The 21,720-nt window shown below is 46.4% G+C and overlaps 1 protein-coding gene across 5 annotated transcripts in view; it reads right to left on the bottom strand.

The window, feature by feature from the left end:
• The window catches only part of NPTN (neuroplastin), a 64,469-nt gene that overhangs the window by 16,088 nt on the left and 26,661 nt on the right, over positions 1-21,720 (bottom strand). For 2 of the 5 annotated variants that reach the window (XM_081050321.1, XM_081050322.1), the window contains exons 2-4: positions 14,448-14,795; positions 9,504-9,681; positions 5,925-6,019 (exon numbers count right to left, since the gene is read on the bottom strand). In XM_081050321.1, the coding sequence (XP_080906447.1) occupies positions 5,925-6,019; positions 9,504-9,681; positions 14,448-14,795 (621 nt within the window). Of the gene's footprint in view, positions 1-5,924; positions 6,020-9,503; positions 9,682-14,447; positions 14,796-15,155; positions 15,312-21,720 lie in introns of those variants that run through there. The other 3 variants (XM_081050324.1, XM_081050325.1, XM_081050323.1) reach the window with 2 other exon arrangements.

Here is a 21,720-nt window from a genome sequence, read left to right as displayed (position 1 = left end):
TCCCACTGGGCTGAAGGTAGTACATCTGAGGATCTGACACAGCAAACACTCCTTGCTTCCCTGGACCCTCTCAGGAGGCACAGACTGGTGGCAAGAATGAGGGTAGATGTGGTGAGGAGGTAACAAAGAGACTGTCAAAGAGATCACAGACCCAATGGGAATAAACTCAATCTTTGGCCTAACATATTAGTTAATGTATATCCTTCCAGTATCCTAACGAATGGCAATGCAGGAGTTCCAAAAAAGACTCTTAGTTACCCAGCAACACCTGACCCAGTTTTATTACCTGGGCCGTTGGCTGAGGACAAGGGCATGTCCCTCAGTACCCTCTGTTGCCTGAGCAGCCCGCACTTAGAGCAAAGCATCCAGCTTCTCTGCCAGGCTGCTGGCTATAAAAAGTGTCAACTTAGACAATGGAGGTATGTTCCGCTGAAGCTGATGATGAACACGAGGCCTGACAATTAAGTTTGCAAACTCATCCTAGAAAAAGTACTACACACCTCATTGCTGAATATCACTATAGTCACCTTTGAAGTCGTCCCCTTGGGAAGCTGTGCACTGACGCCAGTGCCTAGTCCACCCTTCAAAGCAATTTTGGAACTCTTTTTCTGGAACGGCCATCAGAGCTGTCTTCATATAACACTTGATGTCCTGAATGCCATCAAAATGTCTTCCTTTCAGTATTTTCTTTATCTTCGGGTAAAGAAAGAAACCATTGGGGGCCAGATCAGGTGAGTAGGGAGGGTGTTCCAATACAGTTATTTGTTTACTAGCTAAAAACTCCCTCACAGACAGTGCCATGTGAGCTGGTGCATTGTTGTGATGCAAGAGCCATGAATTGTTGGCGAAAAGTTCAGGTCGTCTAACTTTTTCACGCAACCTTTTCAGCACTTCCAAAAAGTCGACATGGTTAACTGTCCAGTTGGTACAAATTCATAATGACTAATCCATCTGATATCAGAAACGGTTAGCAACATCGTTGCAATAAGTTCTCGAACTTAACCGTTAGACCTCATAAACACAACAGAGCTGAGAAAGGTATGGGGCCCTCTTACATGGACTGTTTATTTGGTGCTCACTTTTCAAAGTAAATTCATAACTTCGCAACTCATTTTCCAAGAAATGGGTGAGCTGTTTCCAAGCAAACATAATGATACTGGATAGATGGTCTCTTTGCTTCCTTTATGAAAAACATCAAATCCCAAAGGTACTTCATCTTTGCTATAAGCAAATTAGAAGTCTGGCTAAAGGTAGAGGGAAAGCTAAGATTGACTGCCAGCCAAAGGCTAAGCCCAACAAGCAATATGAGACTGGTCAAGATGGAAGCCAGAAGGATGCTGGCTTTGGGCTCAGTCAGACTTTTCCACACAGTAGGTTCACCCTGGGTTGCGTAGACCAGCAGTCTGGGACTTGTGCTGCCTCCGGAAGCAGGTGAGGCTTCTCCCTTTCTTGCAGGTGAAACCCCGCATAGGAGTCACTGCAAACTCCAAGACGGTGCCCCTGACCTTGGTTGTACTATCATCACCTGGAGCGCTTGGAATGCGCCTGATGCCCAGGCTGTATTTCACACACATCAGTCAGAGCTGAGAACCACGGCTCTAACCCCATGCCTGGCACCAGGGTTTGAAATAGGGGCACTACAGAGAGGGGGTGTCCCGTAAGAGGAAGATGAGTGACACAAGTGGGGAGGGGCACCAAGGTGAAAATTCAAAGCTGAAAAGCTGCCGGGACCACTAGGAAAGTGGCTTAGAAATCATCTCCTTCAATGACTCAGCCTCTCGTGTCCACTGAAAGGAACCACAGACCTCACAGAGCCTCACAGAGCACTTATCTCATCCTACTTCATCACACACCGGGCAGCTGAGGCACAAGGCAGGGAAGACTGGTCAGGGTCGAAGTGAGTTTAATGGCAGGACCAGGATTAGAGGCCATTTCTTCTAACTCTCCGGCTGAGGCCTTTTAACTGTTATGCGCTGAATATAGCCACAAGGCTTAGTGCTTTGGGGCACGGGCTCTGGCCTAAGAGCCCCTGAGTGAGGCCCCTTAACACTGGGCATGTCATTTAATTCCCTTGAGCCTCAATTTTGTCACCTGGAAAGTGGTGATAATAATAACATTTAGCTCAGAAAATCGTGATGATTAAAGGAGAGGAAAAGAACGAGCAATGCACTGAGCACAGTGCCTGGCACGCAGTATGTGCACAGCCATGACAGCCATTCTTAGTCTTATTAAGGAAAGGAAGATCAGGGTAGCACCCTGAAGAGCGGACCAGAAGGAACAGGTATGGTTATCTGAGCTAAAGTTGATGTTCAGAATGTTCCAGAAGCTTCAAGAGACTCTTACGCTTTCAAAGACTTTTCAAGTATGGCAGTTCTGAGCCAGTCTCAGCTCAGCATCTGCTCTGACCTAAAGGATGTCACAACCTCTAAGCATCCTCCCCTGTCAAACCAGCCACCTACCAAACAAATAAACAGCCATGAGCCTGCTCTGCACGCTGGAAGTGCTGCACAGATGTGAGATGTGCATTACCACTCTTCACAGTGACATTCGTCCCCACCGCCACAGTCTATCATGGCCAGTCTGAACTCTGGCATATCACTTGTAAGGCCACGTGACAGAGCAGGAAACAGGGATGCAGGGTAAGGCCACGTGACAGAGCAGGAAACAGGGATGCAGGGCAAGTTCACTTATAGAAACACTAACAGTTACTCATAATATTCAAAGAGACAGAAAGCTAAGAAGTAGGGAGGACAAAAACAAGCTCCGTCTGGATCTCAGAGCCACCAAAAGACGGAATCTCATCAGCAACGCCCAGTGGTAATGATGGGCCTAAGACGGGAGACGCAAACCCTCCTGGCACTGGGATCACCTGTTCACAGAAGGTGCTGGCGTGGTGCTGGCAGCTCAGATGGCCACCAAAGTCCTTTTCTAAAAGCAGCAATAAAGTGCCAACCAACTCCTTGCTCCTTGGATTAGTCAAAATGGCTGAGGGATGAGGACAGGGTGTGGGAGTCATGACAGGGACTTTCTCTTTTTATCTTTGCAAATTACATAGAAAATTTCTGTTTGCTCTCATGAGCACTTTTTTTTTTTTTAGAAGAGGAAGAAAAGGGAAGAGGGAGGGAGGAAGGGTTAGAAAGGTTAAAGAATTACAGGGACGGAAAATCCAATACCTATTCATTTACAAATGCTCTGTGATAAGGTGTGGAGTCTCTGGAACGCAGAAAAAGCTGGGGAGCCATGCCTCCAGTTATCCAAGCAGGTCCCTAGAGAGGCCGGAGCAGTGTCCCACTAGGTCTAGTCACTGGTGCTGCTCTCCCCGGCCAGCCCTGCTCCACGTACCTCCAGCAGAAGCTCAGGTCACCTGCCAAATAGCTAAGAAATGTAATCCTAAACAGTAACAGTATCTCCCTGTTTACACAGTGCCTCGTCCTTGTCCTTTAAAAAAAGACAAAGGAAAAAAAGAAACCCTGCTTTAGATATACAAGCTCTTCCTCATTACACGTCCATACTACCACCCTCCCAACTCCTTTGTGGACAGGGATCTACAGGCAGGATGGAAACGCACTGCCACCACAGGTCTCTTCCCAGACATGTGGCCGTCCCTCTGCTGCCTTTAGCCTTCTTTTCTTTGGGACACCACAAGTAACCCAAGATTTGGTTAATGTGACATATAATGCCTGGTCCCTGGCTAGCCCAAGTCCCTCACCCCCCTCAATGCTGAGCCCAAACAACCCCTCAGGGAGTCTGAAGTGCAGGAAAGGCCAGATGGGGAAGAAAAAGGCTGAGTGTAGGACAGGGGCTAAAGAAACACATACGATCTGTGCGGTCTGAATTATATTGCTCTTCTGAAATGCCAATTTACTTAAAACACAAATGAAGCTTCTCAGACTCCTTTCAGCAGGGTCACTTATGTTCCCTGAAGTTCTCTGTTCTCGAGTATAAGCACCTCTCACCTATTACTCAGCAGATTGTTCAAGTCACAGCTTTGAAAAGATAACTCTCTCTTAGCCCACCCTGGAGGCACTGAGGAAATGAAAGTTTATATAAAAATGCTTTGGGTCTCTCTCTCTCTCTCTCTCTCTCATTAGAGGACAGGGAAGACTAGACTTCCTTATGAATTTCCTGACTTGGCAGACTAACATACCTGTCCAACCTGGTCACAAACCGGAATTCTCTTAAGGTGTACACCTTTAAAACGAGGACATCGCCACCTGTCGGAGCCTCCTCCCGGGGCTGCTGCACAGCTTCCGCAGGGCGAGACACCTGTAAGCTGTGACTCCTCTGCACACGCGCTTGCTGCAGTCCCCTCCCCTCCCCCGCCCTCCAGACCAGTACTTCACGTCTGCCCGACAGAATGTGAAGACAATGCCTGGTGCCACTGAACCCCACCTTCTCGAGCAGCCAAACCAACCGCCAAACCACCTCTGCTTCCTCTCCTGACAGTGCTGCTCAGAAATCACTAATGCCAAACCACTATGATTATAGTGCGGACTTTCAATTGTACGGAATTATCCCTTAGGCTTGGAGAGAACTAGTATGAACCAGACAGACCACTTACCTTCTCTCACCCACCCTGTTCCCTCTGCACTTGGACTTGGTCCCAAAGGCTCAGCCTGGAATGTTGCAGGGCCTCAGGTCTTACATGGAGGAGTCTCCCCACGTAGCTCAGCTCATCCAGGTGGAAAGCCCTTGGCTGGCTGAGAAAATGCTTTCTCACACCTTCATCCTCATGTTGAACACATGTGGCATTCCTCAAAACAGAGATAAACCCAGATCTCTCCAAGAACAGCCACTGAATTAATCAAACCCCAGGTTCTCTGGCCTGTGTGGACTGGAGCCACACGACTGTGACTCAACCTCTTCAGGCGTTTAGAATCCAACGTGGAGGCCTGAGGAGGCACCGCCGACGTCCTGTCGACTCCCAGTTAGGACTGTGTCACCAAGACACTACTTGCATGGAGTGACACCATAGAAGAGAAACTTTGAATGTATCTAAACCTTTCTTGAACTTGAATGTTTCAGTCTTCCAAATATTTTAAGGAACACCTAAATACCTGCTATAAAGGCCCTTCCTGTTTCCTAAGCTTATCCTGCCAGCCTCTAGGGACTACCCTGTGCGTTTAAAGAACAAGATTGTGTCCTTCCTAATGAAAAACACCACAACGCTCATCTCTTTCAGTCTGGCCTCAAAGAGCAGCCCCCACCTCCCTGTGGTCAGCCTATGAAAGAGGAAAAGCACGAGACTGGGCAGCCAGACCTGAGCTCTAGGCTAGCTAGCACGGCCACAAACTCCCGGTGTGAACAGAGCGGGGGGTTTCGCCTTGCTGGGTCTCAGCTGCTTCTTTGAAATAACACAGGAAAGCTGGGATCAATGATCTACTGAAGCAGCTCCAACTGTTATAATTCTATTGGTCTTTCTAGAAACTTCCAGCTACAGCCTCATTTTTAAGATGTCATGCACCCAGTTTCTATTCAAATTCTAATGAATTACCCAGAAAGTTTATGTTTACCCTGCACACTGTCCTTGCCAAATCCTGCTGGACCCCTGGAGAGACCTATGTAACAATACTCAGAGGCACTAGTCTAAGAGCTCTACATGAGGTTGAACTACATGAAGCTGCCGACATTCAAACATTTTTAACACACAAAAACGGCAATTTCACATGGTTCAATCTACGTATTAACTAACAAACCCAGGAGGTAGGTAAAATGGAAGCACAGGGAAGTCAGTAATGTGCAGTCACATGACGATTAGATGATGGGGTGTGGGTCGTAACGCCTGCGCCTGCTGCGCCTGGGCCTGGGCCCTAACTGTGACGTGATATGGCCTCCCACAGCAGAAACAGGAAGACCTGCAGACGGGTCCGGACAGAAGCAGAGCTTAGGAGAGCGAGGCCCACACGCAGCCTCTGTGGTTATACCTTTCACTTCAATGGTGGCGTTTGCTTTAGGAGCGCTGACGAAGTGATACACACAGTGGTATTCGCCAGAGTCATCAGCTCTCGGCTTACTGATCCTGCAGACGAGAAAAACATCAAGTGAGGAAGCTGAGTACAGTCCAAACATACAACAAAAGGACAATCAAGGGACCTTGCTCTCCAAGTCGCGCCCCTGAACCCATTCACCTCCTCCTAACTAAAGGGGAAACCCCTCCCCCCGCCCTGTATCCCAACCCGTGAAAGCTTTATGCCTGACTGGGTGCCAGGAATACAAAAGTAGAGTGATACATGGTCCCTAACCTTAAGGGGCTCCAGGCTATTGGGAGGAATAAACGACAAAGAAGTCATCAGAACAGAGGGCTGTACAAAGCACTACACGCTGTATTCATACACAGAGGGTGGAGCTCTCAGGAAAACTTCTTACTCACCTGGTGGTTCTAGTCAAATGCACAGGAACAGGAGAAAGCCAATTCTTTGTCTGAGCTTCCTTCCCTAAAGCCTGCTTCGGGTAATGCTCTTCTTCCTGCCCTGTATTTTAGCAGCATTCCTTCAATAAGTCTACCCACTATCAAGACCCAGGGACGGCCCAGGGGCAGCGCGGAGGGGAGTCTGCCATCCAAGCGCAGCTAGAGATGCAGCTGACCTTGTAAGGACTGCAGGCACAGCTACGCCTCCAGGCACGGCAGCACCTGGCCCTGCCACCTCCTTAGCCCCATCTCGGCCACTTTCCAGCCCCCATCGGCTCTTTGTAGTCTTTCAATGTGCCAAGCTTGTTCCTACCTCAAAACCTTGACACAAGAGGTTTCTTTATATAGAATGCTCTTCCTGTCATTCATGTCACTTTCCTCCCACCCCTAACCTACAGACATCCCCTCCCTGACATTCGCTCTCATACTACACTGTAATTCTTCACAGCACATATCACATCATGTAATTACATGTTTATGTGACTGCTTGATGAATGTCCGTTTTCCCAACAGACCAAGTTCTATGTGGACAGGCGCACAGCCCGGAACCTGGAATACAGTAGAGCGATGAATAAACAAACGAATGAACACCAACTCCGAGTGCACAGCTGTGCACAGATTCAGACCGAGGGACAGGAAGGGCTGTAAGAAGGACGTGTGACGGCCAGAACAGCACTTCCTCCAAATCCAGCACAGCGATCCCAAACAAGCTTTCTTGCCCTGCGGACCAGGTTCGAACCAGCTCAGTCCAATCTGGCCAATACACACCCCGAAACATGTGTGGCAAAGCTGGTGTGTAATTACAGAAAACAGAGAAACAACAGCCTCCGGATCAGAGGGTAAACGTAATATATCTCGTTTTGCTCAGTGGTTAAAATATACTAATGATGGTCACCTCTCCACTGCACCAGTAAATGTCTGAGAAAAATTCCTAACCACGACCACTGACTAGCCCAATGCATTTATCCGTCTTACTGGTCATTCCAATAAAGAAAACACAGGTTAAGAGACTCTGGGTGAGGAGACACTGCCCATCCCTAGGACGGCCTCAGACTGACAGTCTCAGAGAGGAGTCAAGAGTCTTCTCAATTTGACACAAGCGCTTCTTAAATCAATATGCTCCCAATAGGAAAACAAGTCAGCTGCTCTAAGCAAATGTTCCAGAATTTGAAGAAAGAGTAGAAGCTCTATTTTCAGGGCTCAGACTGACTCCAAGTTCCTTGAGAAGACTTGGGTAGCGGAGGCCATGCACATCTTCAACTAGCTTTTGGGAAGTAACTGAAGCCAACAGAAAATGTGCACTACAGGCTAAGCAGAAGCAGCGCCTGAGACTGGCCCTATTGCTGACGTATCAGGGAGCCCAAGGGACTCATCCGTTGTTATTCCACAAAATGTGTGAGAACAGATTCCATGAAAAACTCTGACAACGCAGAACGCCCTGGAGAGCTTTAAATAAGCTGAGCAAATTGAGGCCTTTTATAAAGTCAGGCTCAAACTTTATAGTTACAGTTCAAAGCTTTGTGGGTGACACAGTACAGAACCCAAGAGAACCATGACTGGATGTCTGGTACCTTGAAACAGGTTTTATTAAAAAAACAAATTTGTAAATTAATGGACAGACTAAGAAATAATGCCCTTTTTTTTAAATTTGGGAACAGTGTGTTTCTCCAGGGCCCATCAGCTCCAAGTAGTTGCCCTTCAATCTAGTTGTGGAGGGCGCAGCTCAGCTCCAAGTCCAGTGGCCGTTTTCAATCTTAGTTGCAGGGGGCGCAGCCCACCATCCCACGCGGGAATTGAACCGGCAACCTTGTTGAGAACTCGTGCTCTAACCAACAGAGCCATCCGGCTGCCCCATCTGGCTGCCCCTCCGGCAGCTCATTATCTTCAATCTAGTTGTGGAGGACACAGCTCACTGGCCCATGTGGGAATCGAACTGGCAACCCTGTTGTTCAGAGCCCACGCTCTAACCAACTGAGCAATCCAGCCGCCCCAAGAAATAATGCCTTTTATTCTACGCAACGTCTGTATGCAGTTAACCTTTTCCAAACTATAAGGATATGGCTAAGGCTATATTTCCAATTTTGTACCAGAAGAAACTATAGTGGAGATAGATTAACTTACCACTAAATAGTAATGTGCAGCAAAAAAACAACAATGACCTAGATTCCAGAAAGTCAGAAGACCTGGAATCTAGCCTTAGTTCTGAAACTTATTAGATACAGAATTTGGCCTTGAAAGCAGTCAAGTTATTTGAGTCTTTAGTGTCCTCACCCCCAAAAAAGGGAGGAGGATCCACAAATTAATGTGGATCAATTAAACGAGGGGTATAAAATGATCTCAATTCTGCAAAATACTGTAGGATGTCCTTCCAACTACTGAGTACATGTTTTCCTAATCTCATGCCAGTGTACTCTTTCTTTGAACTGCACCATGCCGCCAAGCAGGATTAGCTGATCCTTTTCCAGATCAGTTTTCAACCAGGAACAAAAGATTCTGAAAGGTGAGGTGCCGTGTGTTACTAGATATTCCAAAAAAGCACCAAATCTTTGGGTGCCAGGTAACGTCGGCCGGCAAGTATCTCCCTTTCATCAAAGGATATTTCCAGGCTACCATCCTTATTCCAGATCACTAAAAGCCCTGATCCACGGGTCCTGATATGGTTGTGTTTATATTAAACACTCCTAAAAGGTAATTCAGTAGGAAACCTACCCAGTGGAAAAAGCACTTTGGGTGCTCTTACTCAAAGAGTCCTAAAGCAGATTTCAATCTGATTCCTCAAATCACTGGATGAAGTCAAGAGACCTGCATTCTAATTGTGACTTCTCTATCGACTAGCGTTGTTGCCCAGATCGTTCGCTATGTCCTCAGCTCCTCTGCTGTCATAGTGAGGAGATCGTCGACGACCTGCCAACCTCGCTGACACTTGGAATCATTTACCGATCCCTGAGCCTCACGCCAGGTGCACTGTACTGGGCCCTCCAAAGGAGGCCCGTATATATCTCATGTCTGTTACACAGCATGATCATCGATTGTGAACGTCAAGTAAGCTCTGCCACACTCCCTTCCATCTTCCCAGAACCTGCTAACCTCTCACCTGTATTCCATGTTGCTGGCATTCTTACGAGTGGCAGTGAGTTCTACCCCGTTCTTTGTCCAGTAGCTGTATTCCAGGACGTGAGAGCTGGAGGTGAGGTTACACTGCAGGGTGATGGGGGGATGAGGACTGTCTTCAGTACGAAGAATGATCTCCTCACTGTTGACAATCCTCGGCTCTGTAATAAGAGTGCACAATGATAGGGGGCCACAGACTTCCATTCTCGGCAGCCCTGGCCTGAAAGTTGGATGGGGAAGGATGGGGAGACTAGAAGAAGAGGGAGGGCAGACAGGACCACATGAGGAATTTCACTTTATCACTTTGGAGAAAGTCAAGAAAGGAAAAACAATGATTATAAGCAAATGACCACTAGTGCAGACAACAGCCTGAGGACCAGCTGGCCTAGACGTGAAAAGAATGGGAGTATTACAGGTGCTTGTACTGGCAACGATCCACTTACGCTTTTGAATACCACCGTTTTATGATGTAAGAACCACCAACCAATTCGGCCTCAAATAGAAAACCAGGCTCCACCTTGCAGTTCTGAAGACAAAGACTATCATTTATGTAACTAATAAACTCCCTACAGAGTCACTAGGCTTTGGAACAATAGTAGCAATAATCAGGTAACACATGTATGGGTTTTCCCACATTTAAATCTGATAAACCTATGGCAAACCAGCCATGGCCATTAATTATACAGAAAAAGACAATGTAGATCCTAAAAGCAAATTTCCTATTGGAAATCTACTGCATTTTCCAAATTTTGCCAAGGGAAAATTCTTAGGGAACCATCAGTTCTCTCCAGCCCATATTATTCCCAAAACAGATTTCCTTCAGAATTATACTTAAAACACATTCCATTCTGAGATAATTAAGTAGAACTAGAATGCAACATGTGTTGGTATCATGGGCTCCTAAAATTTTCAAGCTGAAAGGCTCTCATAGAGTTCATGGAATCCCACTCTTTAAGAGCTAGAAAGGTCAAAAGCCTTCTGCAAGGCCAATTAGTGGCAGAGTTTGGTCTAGAAAACACATCTGACTGAATCCTCTAGCCCTGTCCCCAACCCCAATACACCCCCACACCTTCCACCCAAGGGTAAGTTACATATTTTATCTTCTGGTTCTATCCTGGGCTAAGATAACCTGGGATCACAAATATTGTAACACAATGGGCAGAAAATTTTTAAGGCACACTATATCATCCCTTGAAGCACTCTGAATTCCATCATTATATTAAAGGCAAGATGTTTCTGCGTCTTTTGTTGTTGTTGGTTATCTTTAATCCTTTCCCAAGCTTAGTTCTTTTTCCACTTTGGGTCAAACATTTTCAAGTGAAGTGTAAGTTAGCCATCCTTTCCCCTCCACAATTGAAGGTATTTGTTTGTCTGTTCGTTCCCAGAAATCCCAGAACTACCTTCCTGACTTCCAACTTCCCTGCACCTGGCTGGTTGCTCTCCCAGCCTGTAGCAGCTCACTGACACGACCTTGTGACTCCTAAGCCTGAGGACAGCACTCTCTCCCGCCCTGGAACACACTGTGTTCACTGAGCAGGGAAGGGAGAGGATGGAGAAGCCATGGACACGTGGAAAACATAATGCCCAAGGACGTCCTCACCGAGGTAGCACCGAGGGCTGCACAGCTCCTATCACCAGAGAGGCGTGTGACAGAGGAAGCAAAGTCTTAGGTTTGCTCCATTAAAGTGGTTCTCACTATTGTCCAGTTCTGGCAGGACATGGTTATCTTCCCCTCAGCACTGGTAACACCAAACAGGGTCTCTATGTACAGACAATGGAGGCGTGGCGGCCACTAAGACAGAAGCACGTGAGCACGTTAGCGCAGTGGTGTCCCCAGGTTTCCAAAACACACTGGACGGAAGCCAAGTCCCTGGGCCGTAAGTGGAGCAGAGCGGCTGGGAACCCTGCAACGGAAGGCGCACACACACCATCAGCAGAAAGCATCACAATTCCAAGGAAAATCAAAACCAAGCAAAACAAAAGAGAGAAAGAGAACCAGTACTCCACAGAAATTAAAAAATATAAAGGCAACATTAAAACCCAAACACACTTGCAGGTTTTTACTTTATTTTTATTACCCAATTTCATTTTCTGTCCCATGTGGGCCCCTCCCCGTGGTTCTTCCTCTCATCTCAGGCTGCACTGAGAAAGGGCCAGCTCTGAGGATGAGGCTGAGAGCTTCCAGATGGTTCCGTACAAGGAGGCCGATGGAAAGCTGCTCTTACCTGTGGCGAGGCACAGGGCCACTGCGCTCAGGGACATTAAGAAGTTGATGACAGCAACCTGGTGGACTCTCTGCCAAGAATTTTTAGAAGACAAAGGAAAGCGTTTGTGCCCTGAAGTGTTAAAGATCCAGGAGGGAGTCAGCGGGGAGCGAGTGGGTATTTGAAATAGGTTTCAATAGGATCTGCACCCCAGGAGGGCAGTGAGGGGGGGACACCCCTCCTGTGACTGCTCTACGTGGAAACCAGTGCCAGCCAGACCAACCTCCTGGGCCACGGGGCCACCTCTGTATTCTACACCAGGATGAAGGTGGGGCTTTTATTTCTGTGGCCGAGCAATGCCCATGAAAGTCCAAGAAAGATGAACATTTAGGAGCTCAAAATTGACCTGCCACAGACTCCTCCTAGAAGCGGTGGGCAGGAGACCCTCATGCTGGCCATCATTCACATGTAGAAGAACGATGCTATGGCCTCAGTCCCTAAACACTGGACACCTTTTGCTTCCTGCCCTACCTTTCTCAAGGAGCTTTGGAGCAAAGCACTGCCAGGAGGTCATTCTTGGAAGACTTCAACGTCCCCCCTGGAGGCAAATATCCCTGGGGACGCTGAGGTAATAAAACAATCTAGTCAGGATGCAATTCAGGGTGTTTAAAAAAAGGAAGAAGCAGCCTGGCTCTCTCCAAATTAAGTGGGGCTAACTGACTGATAGGAAGTCTGGGGAGAGACCCAACTAGCAAGGGCTTCATTCAACCACATGCAGACACCTGTAAGAAAAGAAGCTTATTTCCAAGTACACCAGGGAATGCGTATGCTCTCGGGACTGGTAGGTAGGTACCCCAAAGTCTTATCTTCTCCTACTCCCAAGGCATGATCTTTAACTGTGCGTCTACCTGAGTCAGGCTCCGGGAATAAGTATCAAATACCCGGCCCAGTCCATGCCCACCAACATCTGCACACCTCTGTGGCCACTTGGGTCATTCTGCTCTTATAAGGAAAGGAGCAAGAGGGCAGGAGAAGGAGGCGTGCAAGGGAAAAAAATTGTTAAATAAAAGAAAAATTGCTGGGTTAATGTTCCCCATTTTCACATAGACAAAGTGTTCCTTTTCCCCTTTCCAGAAGCAGGTTCTCTGATTCAACAGTGCCAACTGCAGCAGCCTCTTTTCTTCATAGGCCTCTTCTGAGGGACTATTGAGGACTATTTTCCATGTAACTAGATAGATTCAGAGCCCATGTCATATTGCCTACTGTGGTTTTTCCAAATTCCTCCTAAATGTATTTTACTCAATCAGTGAGTAACTGATTTAGTAACTTACTTTCTCTAAATCAGTGAGTTCTTTAAGCCAAAACTGGCTACAGGTCTCTGAGTCCTTAAAGAGAAGGGAAAAAATGCAGTAAACCTTTCAGTTAACTAGAGAATTCCCTCCATTAGAATCAGGTCAGACACGGGACCAGAAGTCTCCATGGCTGGGAGCTTGGCTCTGTGATGGCTTCTCCCTCCAGCTGCTCCCACCATACAAGCAGCAAGATACGTCCCGGAAAAGAAGAGCCTTATCTACCGGTGGGGGTTTTCCTTGTACCTGCCACACAGATGAGGGCAGGACTCTGAGCCAGCCGCTCAGCTCACCCTCACCGCTCAGAGGAACAGGGCTGGAATCTACTTTCCTCTTTTTTCAAGACACAAGAAGAGGCTAATGTGAGTAGCTTCCCAACTATTTCTGGGGTAACCAGCCTCTCGAACGAGGACACGGTGCCAACAATCAGCCCTCAGAGTCAAACTGTTTGTGAACAGGGATTAGATTCAACTGACTTCGAAACAGCACGAAGCGGTTTTAAAAACATACTGTGCAGCCTAGGGTCCCCTGGCTCCTCCATAGCAAGATATATGGAGGCAATGTCAGGCTGCTGCTTTTCAGAGGACAGGAGACCAGATGGCAGGACCAGTGAGGAGCATGCCGCAGTGGAGGGCTGATATCAGAGAAGTACATGCCACTGTTTTAGAAAAGAAAGAGCTGGGACTACGGGAATATCCGAGCGACATGCCACCCGACAACCAACACACATCACCACATCGCGTCCACGGCGACACCCCCATCACAGACAGGATGACACCGAGTCACAGTGAGGGGAGAGGCTGGGCAGACACAAACTGAAAACCACAGAGGTGAAGGCAGCTAGTCAGAGAGCTTCAAACAGATGAACAGAAGAAATAAAAAGTAGTTAGACTGGGGAGAGAAACAAAACTAGAAAGGCACCAGAGAATAAATCAGCAAAAGGATAGCAGGACACCTACTACAAAATTAAAGGGGAGGGAAAGAAACAATTCAACACTACCCTGGTTTGACTGCCTGGTTTGGGGAAGTTTTGAGTGGTTTTGGTTTTTTAGCCTCCCCAGTATTCCCTCCCCACCTCTTCCCAATGCAGATGATTTGGGATAGTTACACATTTCCCCAAGTTCTTTGTTCCTGAGGAGAAAGACACAGAGAAGGGGTGAGGAGTAAGGGAGGTAGAGAGGATGGCAAAGAAGGAAAAAAAAGTTGCCACAGATGTTTTCATACACTACAACCAGTAGGGTCGTGGGTTTGAAAAAACGAGACAGGGGTGGGGTGAGTGATCATAGCCGGGGAAGGGGGAAGGAAGCAGAAGGGAAGGGGCATCGGGCCACCTCTAAGGACTACAGTACTACTACTGTAGGGTGCTGGACTCACTCTGCAGGACGCTTATGGTGGCCTGGGCTCGAATCCATGTTATGGAGGGATTTTGCCTCAAGTCATTCCTCTTGGGGTCGTTGCTGGCCCTGCACTCGTAAGTCCCAGAGTCCTCCAAGGTGAGCCGGGTTATTCTCAGCACACTCACGCCGTTTGACCCGTAGGCGGTGTTTACGGTGACACGGCGCTTCCGAGCACCGTCCCACAGCTGTCTGAAAGACTCTGCTCGGTTGACTTCTGCGTACCACCACTGGATCTCTGGCGTGGGGCTCCCGACCACGTCACAGTACAGCTCAAAGGCGTCCCCAGTGAGCTTAGTTTCTGACATGGGCGACTTGACAAACCCAGCTAGAGGGAGGGGGGAGCAGGAATGCAGTGACAGGCCAATCAGAAAAAAAAAGAATCAACAGGTGTTAATAGTAATTTAAAGAAAAGAAAAAAGCAAATGAGTTGCAAAGAACAAAAAGGATTCATTTTTAAACTATAAAGAGACAGTAAATAGCATTTCATACAAGCTTTCAGAAGAAGAACCACCCTGGGAAGCTCATGAAGCAAAGGCAGGCTAATTATAAGCTGGGCAGCACAGCTGCTGGCCGGGCAGAAGCAAGCCCACTACACTAGAAAGCGGTTCAATGGGCCAGGCTGGTAGAAGTGAGCAAGCCTCGGGGCTCGGGGAAGAGTCTCTTTCCTTATGGCACAAATCATTACCTTTTCAAACTCAGACAAGCGATGAAAGATAACCGGAGGTGGCAGTAGGTTTATCCGCCAAGTCAGGAATTCTCTTTTGGATGAACATTGTGCTAGAGACACAGTGTCTTTTGTGGCCCTGGACAAGAAGTAGTAACTGACCTATAGACACATTGTCTTGGGAATTCAAATTTCCACTGAAAGCGGAGCAAACTTCTCTCTCCTGCAGGATTCCATGCTGAGTTCAGGTTCGATTTTCCCCACATCCTGCTCTTCCCTGGGCCTATGGCCAACAAACCACCCAGCTGTCCTGATTAGGCAGCCTCCACCTGAAAGCAGACCCTCAGGCACAGGAGAACAAGACAGTCTGTAGTCAGAGTGAGAATTACTACAGGCGTCAGCTCAGGAGTGGAACCAACAGTAACAGCAACCCGACTATTGCAGTGAATGGGGGGACTACGCCCGCCATAATCCTGGAAGTCCAGACAACTAGAAAATCCTCCTGAAAAGTCAGTCTTAAAAATAACTGTGGTACTCACAGACTCTCTTTACATAGTTTAGTTCCCTGGCTCTTAGGGGCCAGCCAGCTCAAAAAGAATGAAAAATGCATAATGATGAATTAAACTCTGCGGTGAAGGCTAGGCCTCAACAACATTGCCAGGCACTGCCCAGGAATTAAATAAAGTTGATGCCTATGTTCACTTGCCCAAAATTTGCTTGAGGTCACACTTCCATAAGACAAGATAGCAACAGCAGAAAGTAAAAAAGACAAAAACAAAAACAAATTCCAGGCTTACATGAAGAACTTGGAGTGGGGTCCAGAGACAATGAAATCACAGTGCAGGCATACGCTCTCTCAGTATTTACCCCACCTACAGTTCATTCTGCATTCCCACCAGTTCAGGCAATGTCCCATGGTCCACGGCAAGCTAAGAGACGGTAAGTACTGAGTGGCTGGGCAATGCCTCTTGGGACCAAGCCAGCCCCTCTGCAGTGAGCAGAGCATGGGGCCAGGATCTACCGACGTCAGACTAAAAACACCCCTGAGGAAAGGTACGAACTAAATGAACAGTTTCTCTACAGTCCAGATGCCAACGATGCACCTGGGACAGCTGCAAACGGAGGGCGCTCAGTGGACGATTCTCTGTTTATATCCATAGCAGTATTTGCCTCTGGAGATAAACTCCACCCCCTGGACCACCGAACCCTAAGGGAGGTACTCTACTTACTCAAGTACAGGTCAAGACCTCCAAATTCATACTAGTCTTTCAAATCATAAAACATCCAGAATCTGGGGAAGAAGGAATACAGTAACGAACAGCCTTAGACTCAGTGCTCTGCTTTGGAAATCCATTCTAGACTACCTCTTCAGGCCAGTGTCAGGTCCTTGGAAGGAGCTATCTACCAGAGGGCCTACGAAGCCAGGAAGATGTCCTTCTCAGAAGGAGGGGAAGTTCTAGAATTCCCCAGGAGACCCCAAGCCTCTGCAGGAAGACCTGAGCTCACTTTTAGGTAACATGGTATGCAAGGAGCCACGTCTGAGTCTCACAAACCACCACCCGCCCACCTGCCAAAGACAATACCAACTCATATAGATGAAAAGTAAAGGAAGCTGGTTTCCTTCGCTTCGTTACTGGTTCAAACACCAGAGAAAACTGGTTATCAGTAAATTTCTCAAAAGCAGTAGAGTTATTGCTGTTTTAATCATATTCGTGATCATTAAGTGGAAATCACAAATGCCCTTATTCTCATATTCTCTGTGAACTGGGGGAGCTTATGTCCTCTCGAATGCTGTGATTAACTACTTGATTATGTTCTAGATATATCTGTTAGTGGATTTGTTTTGTATTGTTTTCCTTCTTCTGAATTGCACTTCAAAGAAGACTTAAGATTTAAGCCTGTTTCGCAATCTACTGACCACCCTAATGAAAAAGGCATGCCTGCTAATGTGCCGAGAACCACCAAAAACCCATCCAATTCCAGTGGAATCACGAATCCCAACACCACACAATCCCTAAGCAGCGGAGGAACAGCCTAAGCCAGTTCCCAGCGCACAGCACTGGCAACACTTCTGAGGAAGAAGGTGCTGAGCCGCCTTCATCTCACTTTCCACCTACATACAGGAAAATATCCTTTGAATTAGTAAATTACATGATGTACACTGCAACAAATTTATCTAAAAATAAGATTAAAAATCCCTTAAAACACTAACAGACATCTATCTGTGCTCTTTGAAAGCTATTATCAGACATATTATCAGTAAGTAATACATTTTCTAATTATGTGTTAAACAATGCGCTAAGCACTTTATCTCAATCCTCACAACAACCTTGTAAGTAGATGCCATTATCATCCCCTTAAAGATGTGGAAATTAAGTCCCAAAACAGTTCAGTACTTTCCCACACTCACAAATAGTGAAAGTCTGGCCTGGAATACAGGTGCGTCCAAAGCCAAAGCAGGGTCTCCTAACACTTTCCACAGCTACAGCCAATGTGCCTTACGAGACTGGAAAAGTTGTTTGTAGTTATTTGAAAGTTGAAAATATTTTTTGTCACCACTTAAAATGAATTGATAATTTACGGCTAGGAAAAGTGCAGACCCTCCATTGGAACGCACAGCACGTGGAACGCACAGCATGATCACAGGCTCCTTAAAATTATAATCCTAGTAAAGAACGGAGATAGAGGAGCAGAGTTCCTAATGTGTGTGTGCATGCGTGTGCGTGTGGGGAGGGGGTGGGTAGGAGGAGAAAAGTGAGAAAACAGAAGGTGGTTCTGAAGCAAAACTTCCCCTCGTTCTGACAAGCCCATCGCTCTTGAGAAAGCTAGCTTCAGAAGAGGAGTTTTAAAAGACATTACTGTGTTTCTCCGAGTATAAGACCTAACTGGAAAATAATCCCCAGCATGATTTCTCAGGAGGACACCCCCTGAACATAAGCCCTAATGTGTCTTTTGGAGCAAAAGTTAATGTAAAATCCCGTCTTATTTTTGGGGAAACACAGTAGATGCATTTCTCTGGTTTTGTGGTCAGTGGCCAAATTAATAAAGGGCAGCACCTGAAATTTTCTTAAACCTAACATTTTACAAAGTGCTTCCTTCCACACATGTCACATCTCATTTTGTTACATAATTTCAGTTTCGTAGGGCAGGCGTAGAGACAGGTTCCTGACTTGCCCAAGACCAGGTAGACAACTAATCCTGAGTGGAACTGGGATAAGAACACAGGTCTTCTCCAGCTTAGTCTACACTTCTTTCCAACAAACCATACTGCCTCTAAACAAACTAAGCAGAGGATTCCTTGATAGCTGAGCACTCATCAAAAACATGAAAATAGATCTATTTCTTCTCCTAGCAGGTTAAAGGAAAAAAACAAAAACAACCCTGGTTCCAGACCACTGCAACAAAGTATCACAATAAAGCCAGTCATAATCTTTTTGCTGGTGAAGGGTCTTGCCTTCAATTTGTAAAAAACGCAACATCTGCCAAGCGCAATAAAACAAGGTACCTCTGTACTGTGAAATCACAATTAGCAAGGGAAAGTTATTTGTAGCAACCATCTACCTCATTATCCATCCAAAATTAGCTCCAACTCAGGAAAAGAGAACCAGAGAGCCAGAGCAGCAGCAAGAGGAGGCAGGCAGCTCAGAGCCTGACTCCCTGCCCACCCTGTCATTACAAGGGCGTTCACACCAGTGTGAGCCCCCACACGAAAGCACACATCTGCCTCAGGTTGGGAGGCCAGCAGAAGCATCTGTTTAATCTCTGAGCCAAAGGTCATCCAATAGTTTAGGAAAAGCTTAACTTCAGAAAAGCACCTCCCGCCCCTTCCCTGCCATCATTTCCACACACTGCAACACATAACTGGGCTCAGATGTCAAACAGGTTTGAGAAAAGTACTAACATCAGTGCAATCAGCTCAACAGTGATAAAGAGGGACACGGTGGTTGGTCCCTGGCTTGAGGGAGGGTGGCAGGCAGAGTACAGGGAAAAGCATAATGGAAACCTGCATAACTGGGGACGGGGGATGGGAGGCAAAGATGATAGCTAGGGCCAGCAGGCGGAGAAAGGAGGCGCTCCCGGGCAGGAAAAACTGGATGTGTCAATATGCAGCTGAGAGTTCTCAGCAAAAGGGAACACGGAAGAGCAAACTGAGTCCAATCCCAAGAAATGTGCTTTTACATATGCCCTAAGGAAGCAAAGAACTAGCCTCGCTCCACAGAGGAGGGACCATCCGTAATTTTTTACAGCCAAAATTCTTTTACCACCAGGGCAATCACTGAACAGGTAGTAAGTCTAACTAGTCTCTTTCTCTCTCAGCTTACTAGTGCCAAGGCCAGGCCTGTAAATCTATCCTATCCTGCTTTCATCACCTTTCACTTTTTTTTTTTAACACCTGTTACCTTCAAGCCCCCCTGTACCACTAATTCCCTATATGTGGCTTTGTGCCTCATAACAAAGGAAATGACAGCCAAGGACACAGGAGTATTTCCCCAGCCCCCATCCCCACCTCTCTCTCTCAAATCACGTACCTCAAAAAGAAGACTGAGAGGGACAAACTAATATTGTGACTACAGGCACAGTATTTCAAATCTGTCCAAATAACTCCTAACAGCTACAATGCAGTATACACAGGCTACTACACAGCCTGCCTTCCTTTACTGTTAATTTAAGAAACGAGTCACTTATCACTATTCTTAACACCACAGGCAGGTCATAAGTCCATATGCACTCATTCCGTGTGTACCCACCAAGGGTAAGGCAGGCCCGAGGCACTGGGAGTAGATGGAAATGGGGTAACCTCATTCTCTGCAGGAAGGAAGTATATGGGTCTGATCTCATGGATTAGTCCAATCTGTAGACAGAGATGGCAGCAATTACAAAGCATTTTTCCAATTCAAACCTATTCCTTTCACAGCTGCCTCTATCAGACAGACATAACAAAGGCTTGGAAATTAACATCATCCTCATCACTAGCTTCTAAACCCGGGCCCACCCTTTATTCTGAAATTATACCATCGCACAGCTAAAGGAATCTGCTGGGCATATTTTAGCCAGCCTTCTGCTTCGGAGAAATAGGAAAACCCAGTTCAAAAAAGGCTACCGTGTTTCCCCGAAAATAAGACCTAGAGGGACAATCAGCTCTAATGCGTCTTTTGGAGCAAAAATTAATATAAGACCCGGTATTATGTTATATATTACCCAGTATTGTATTACATTATATTATATTATACCCAGTATTGCATTGTACTGTGTTAGATTAGATTAGATTAGATCCGGTCTTATAGTAAAATAAGACCAGGTCTTATATTAATTTTTGCTGCAAAAGACGCATTACAGCTGATGGTCCGGCTCGGTCTTATTTTCAGGGAAACACAGTATGTAGTTTAGTGATTGAAAGCAGATTGCCTGGAGGTACCATCGCTGTCTTAGGCAGGAGACAAACTCTCGGAGTCTCTCCCTAACCTGCAGAATGGGGCCAATGATAGCGGCAACCTCACTGGGTGACTGTGAGGAGTATATTAAATAACAGCTGAGACCAGGCCTGGCATACAGTACGCAGCCAGGAATGCCAGCATTCTTACATGTCTCCAGAGATGATGCGTAACAGGCCACGTGCAGTAGTCTTCAGGCTGGGAAGCAGAAACTTCTCATCCAAATGAATTACAATTTAGAATTCAAACTTCTTCAAGAAATAACAAAAAATTAACCTTAGCCTGAGAACCTGAATAGAAATATTAATTGCAAAAGGCAATGAAAAGAAGAGAATTCTTCATTCCATCCTATCCTCAGAGCCAACCAGAATGGGGTCGAGGGGTGAAAACAGCCACACGAGTCAGGGAGTTAACAAATGTTATTACAGAGTTATAAGCCCTTAAATCTGAGATATTATGAACAATGTGGAAAGCCAACAGGTAATCAGAGTAAAAAGAGACAACACAAGATTCTCCTTAAAAAAAAAAACAAGTAAAGAATAAACCCACCAATAACAAATCAAGCTGTTTAGCAATGATATATGGGAAGATACTGGATATTAGGCAGGCCAAACTGTAAATTCACAAAATGTAAGACAGAATGGTAGTTATGGGATTTTGGATCATGTCAGGTTAGCTTTGGTCTAAAAAGGAACGTCAGCTTTTACATCATTACCTCCATAACTTAAACCCTTGGAGCAGTTTCTTCAAATGGAAACGATGCCTCCGACTTTCCAGGGTATAGTGTGAGCCCTGTGACACCTGTAGAAGAGCTCTGTCACTGTGAAGCTCTATGCAAATGTCAGGTGACCTGAGAACAGGTGAGGGATGTGCATCTGTTGTGGCTGTTCTTCAACAAAGATTTTCACTCAGTCCTGTTGTCGATTCCTACCGACAGTTTAAGTATGATCTACCTAGATCCTTAGGTCTAAAACTCCGTGACCAAAAAAAAGTTGTAAGTATGATAAAAAGCTATGGGCTTCTTTCATCCCAGAAAACACATACAAACAAAATTTTGCATATAATACGGGCCCAGGGATTATATCCCAGACCCCAGATTATACAGCCTGAGTCTCGACTGTACGGCTGTTGGGTGGGTGGACAGATAGGGGAGG

Source organism: Rhinolophus hipposideros (assembly GCF_964194185.1).
Source record: "Rhinolophus hipposideros genome assembly, chromosome: 5".
NCBI classification, from domain to species: domain Eukaryota; kingdom Metazoa; phylum Chordata; class Mammalia; order Chiroptera; family Rhinolophidae; genus Rhinolophus; species Rhinolophus hipposideros.
This window is presented reverse-complemented; position numbering and strand designations above follow the sequence as displayed.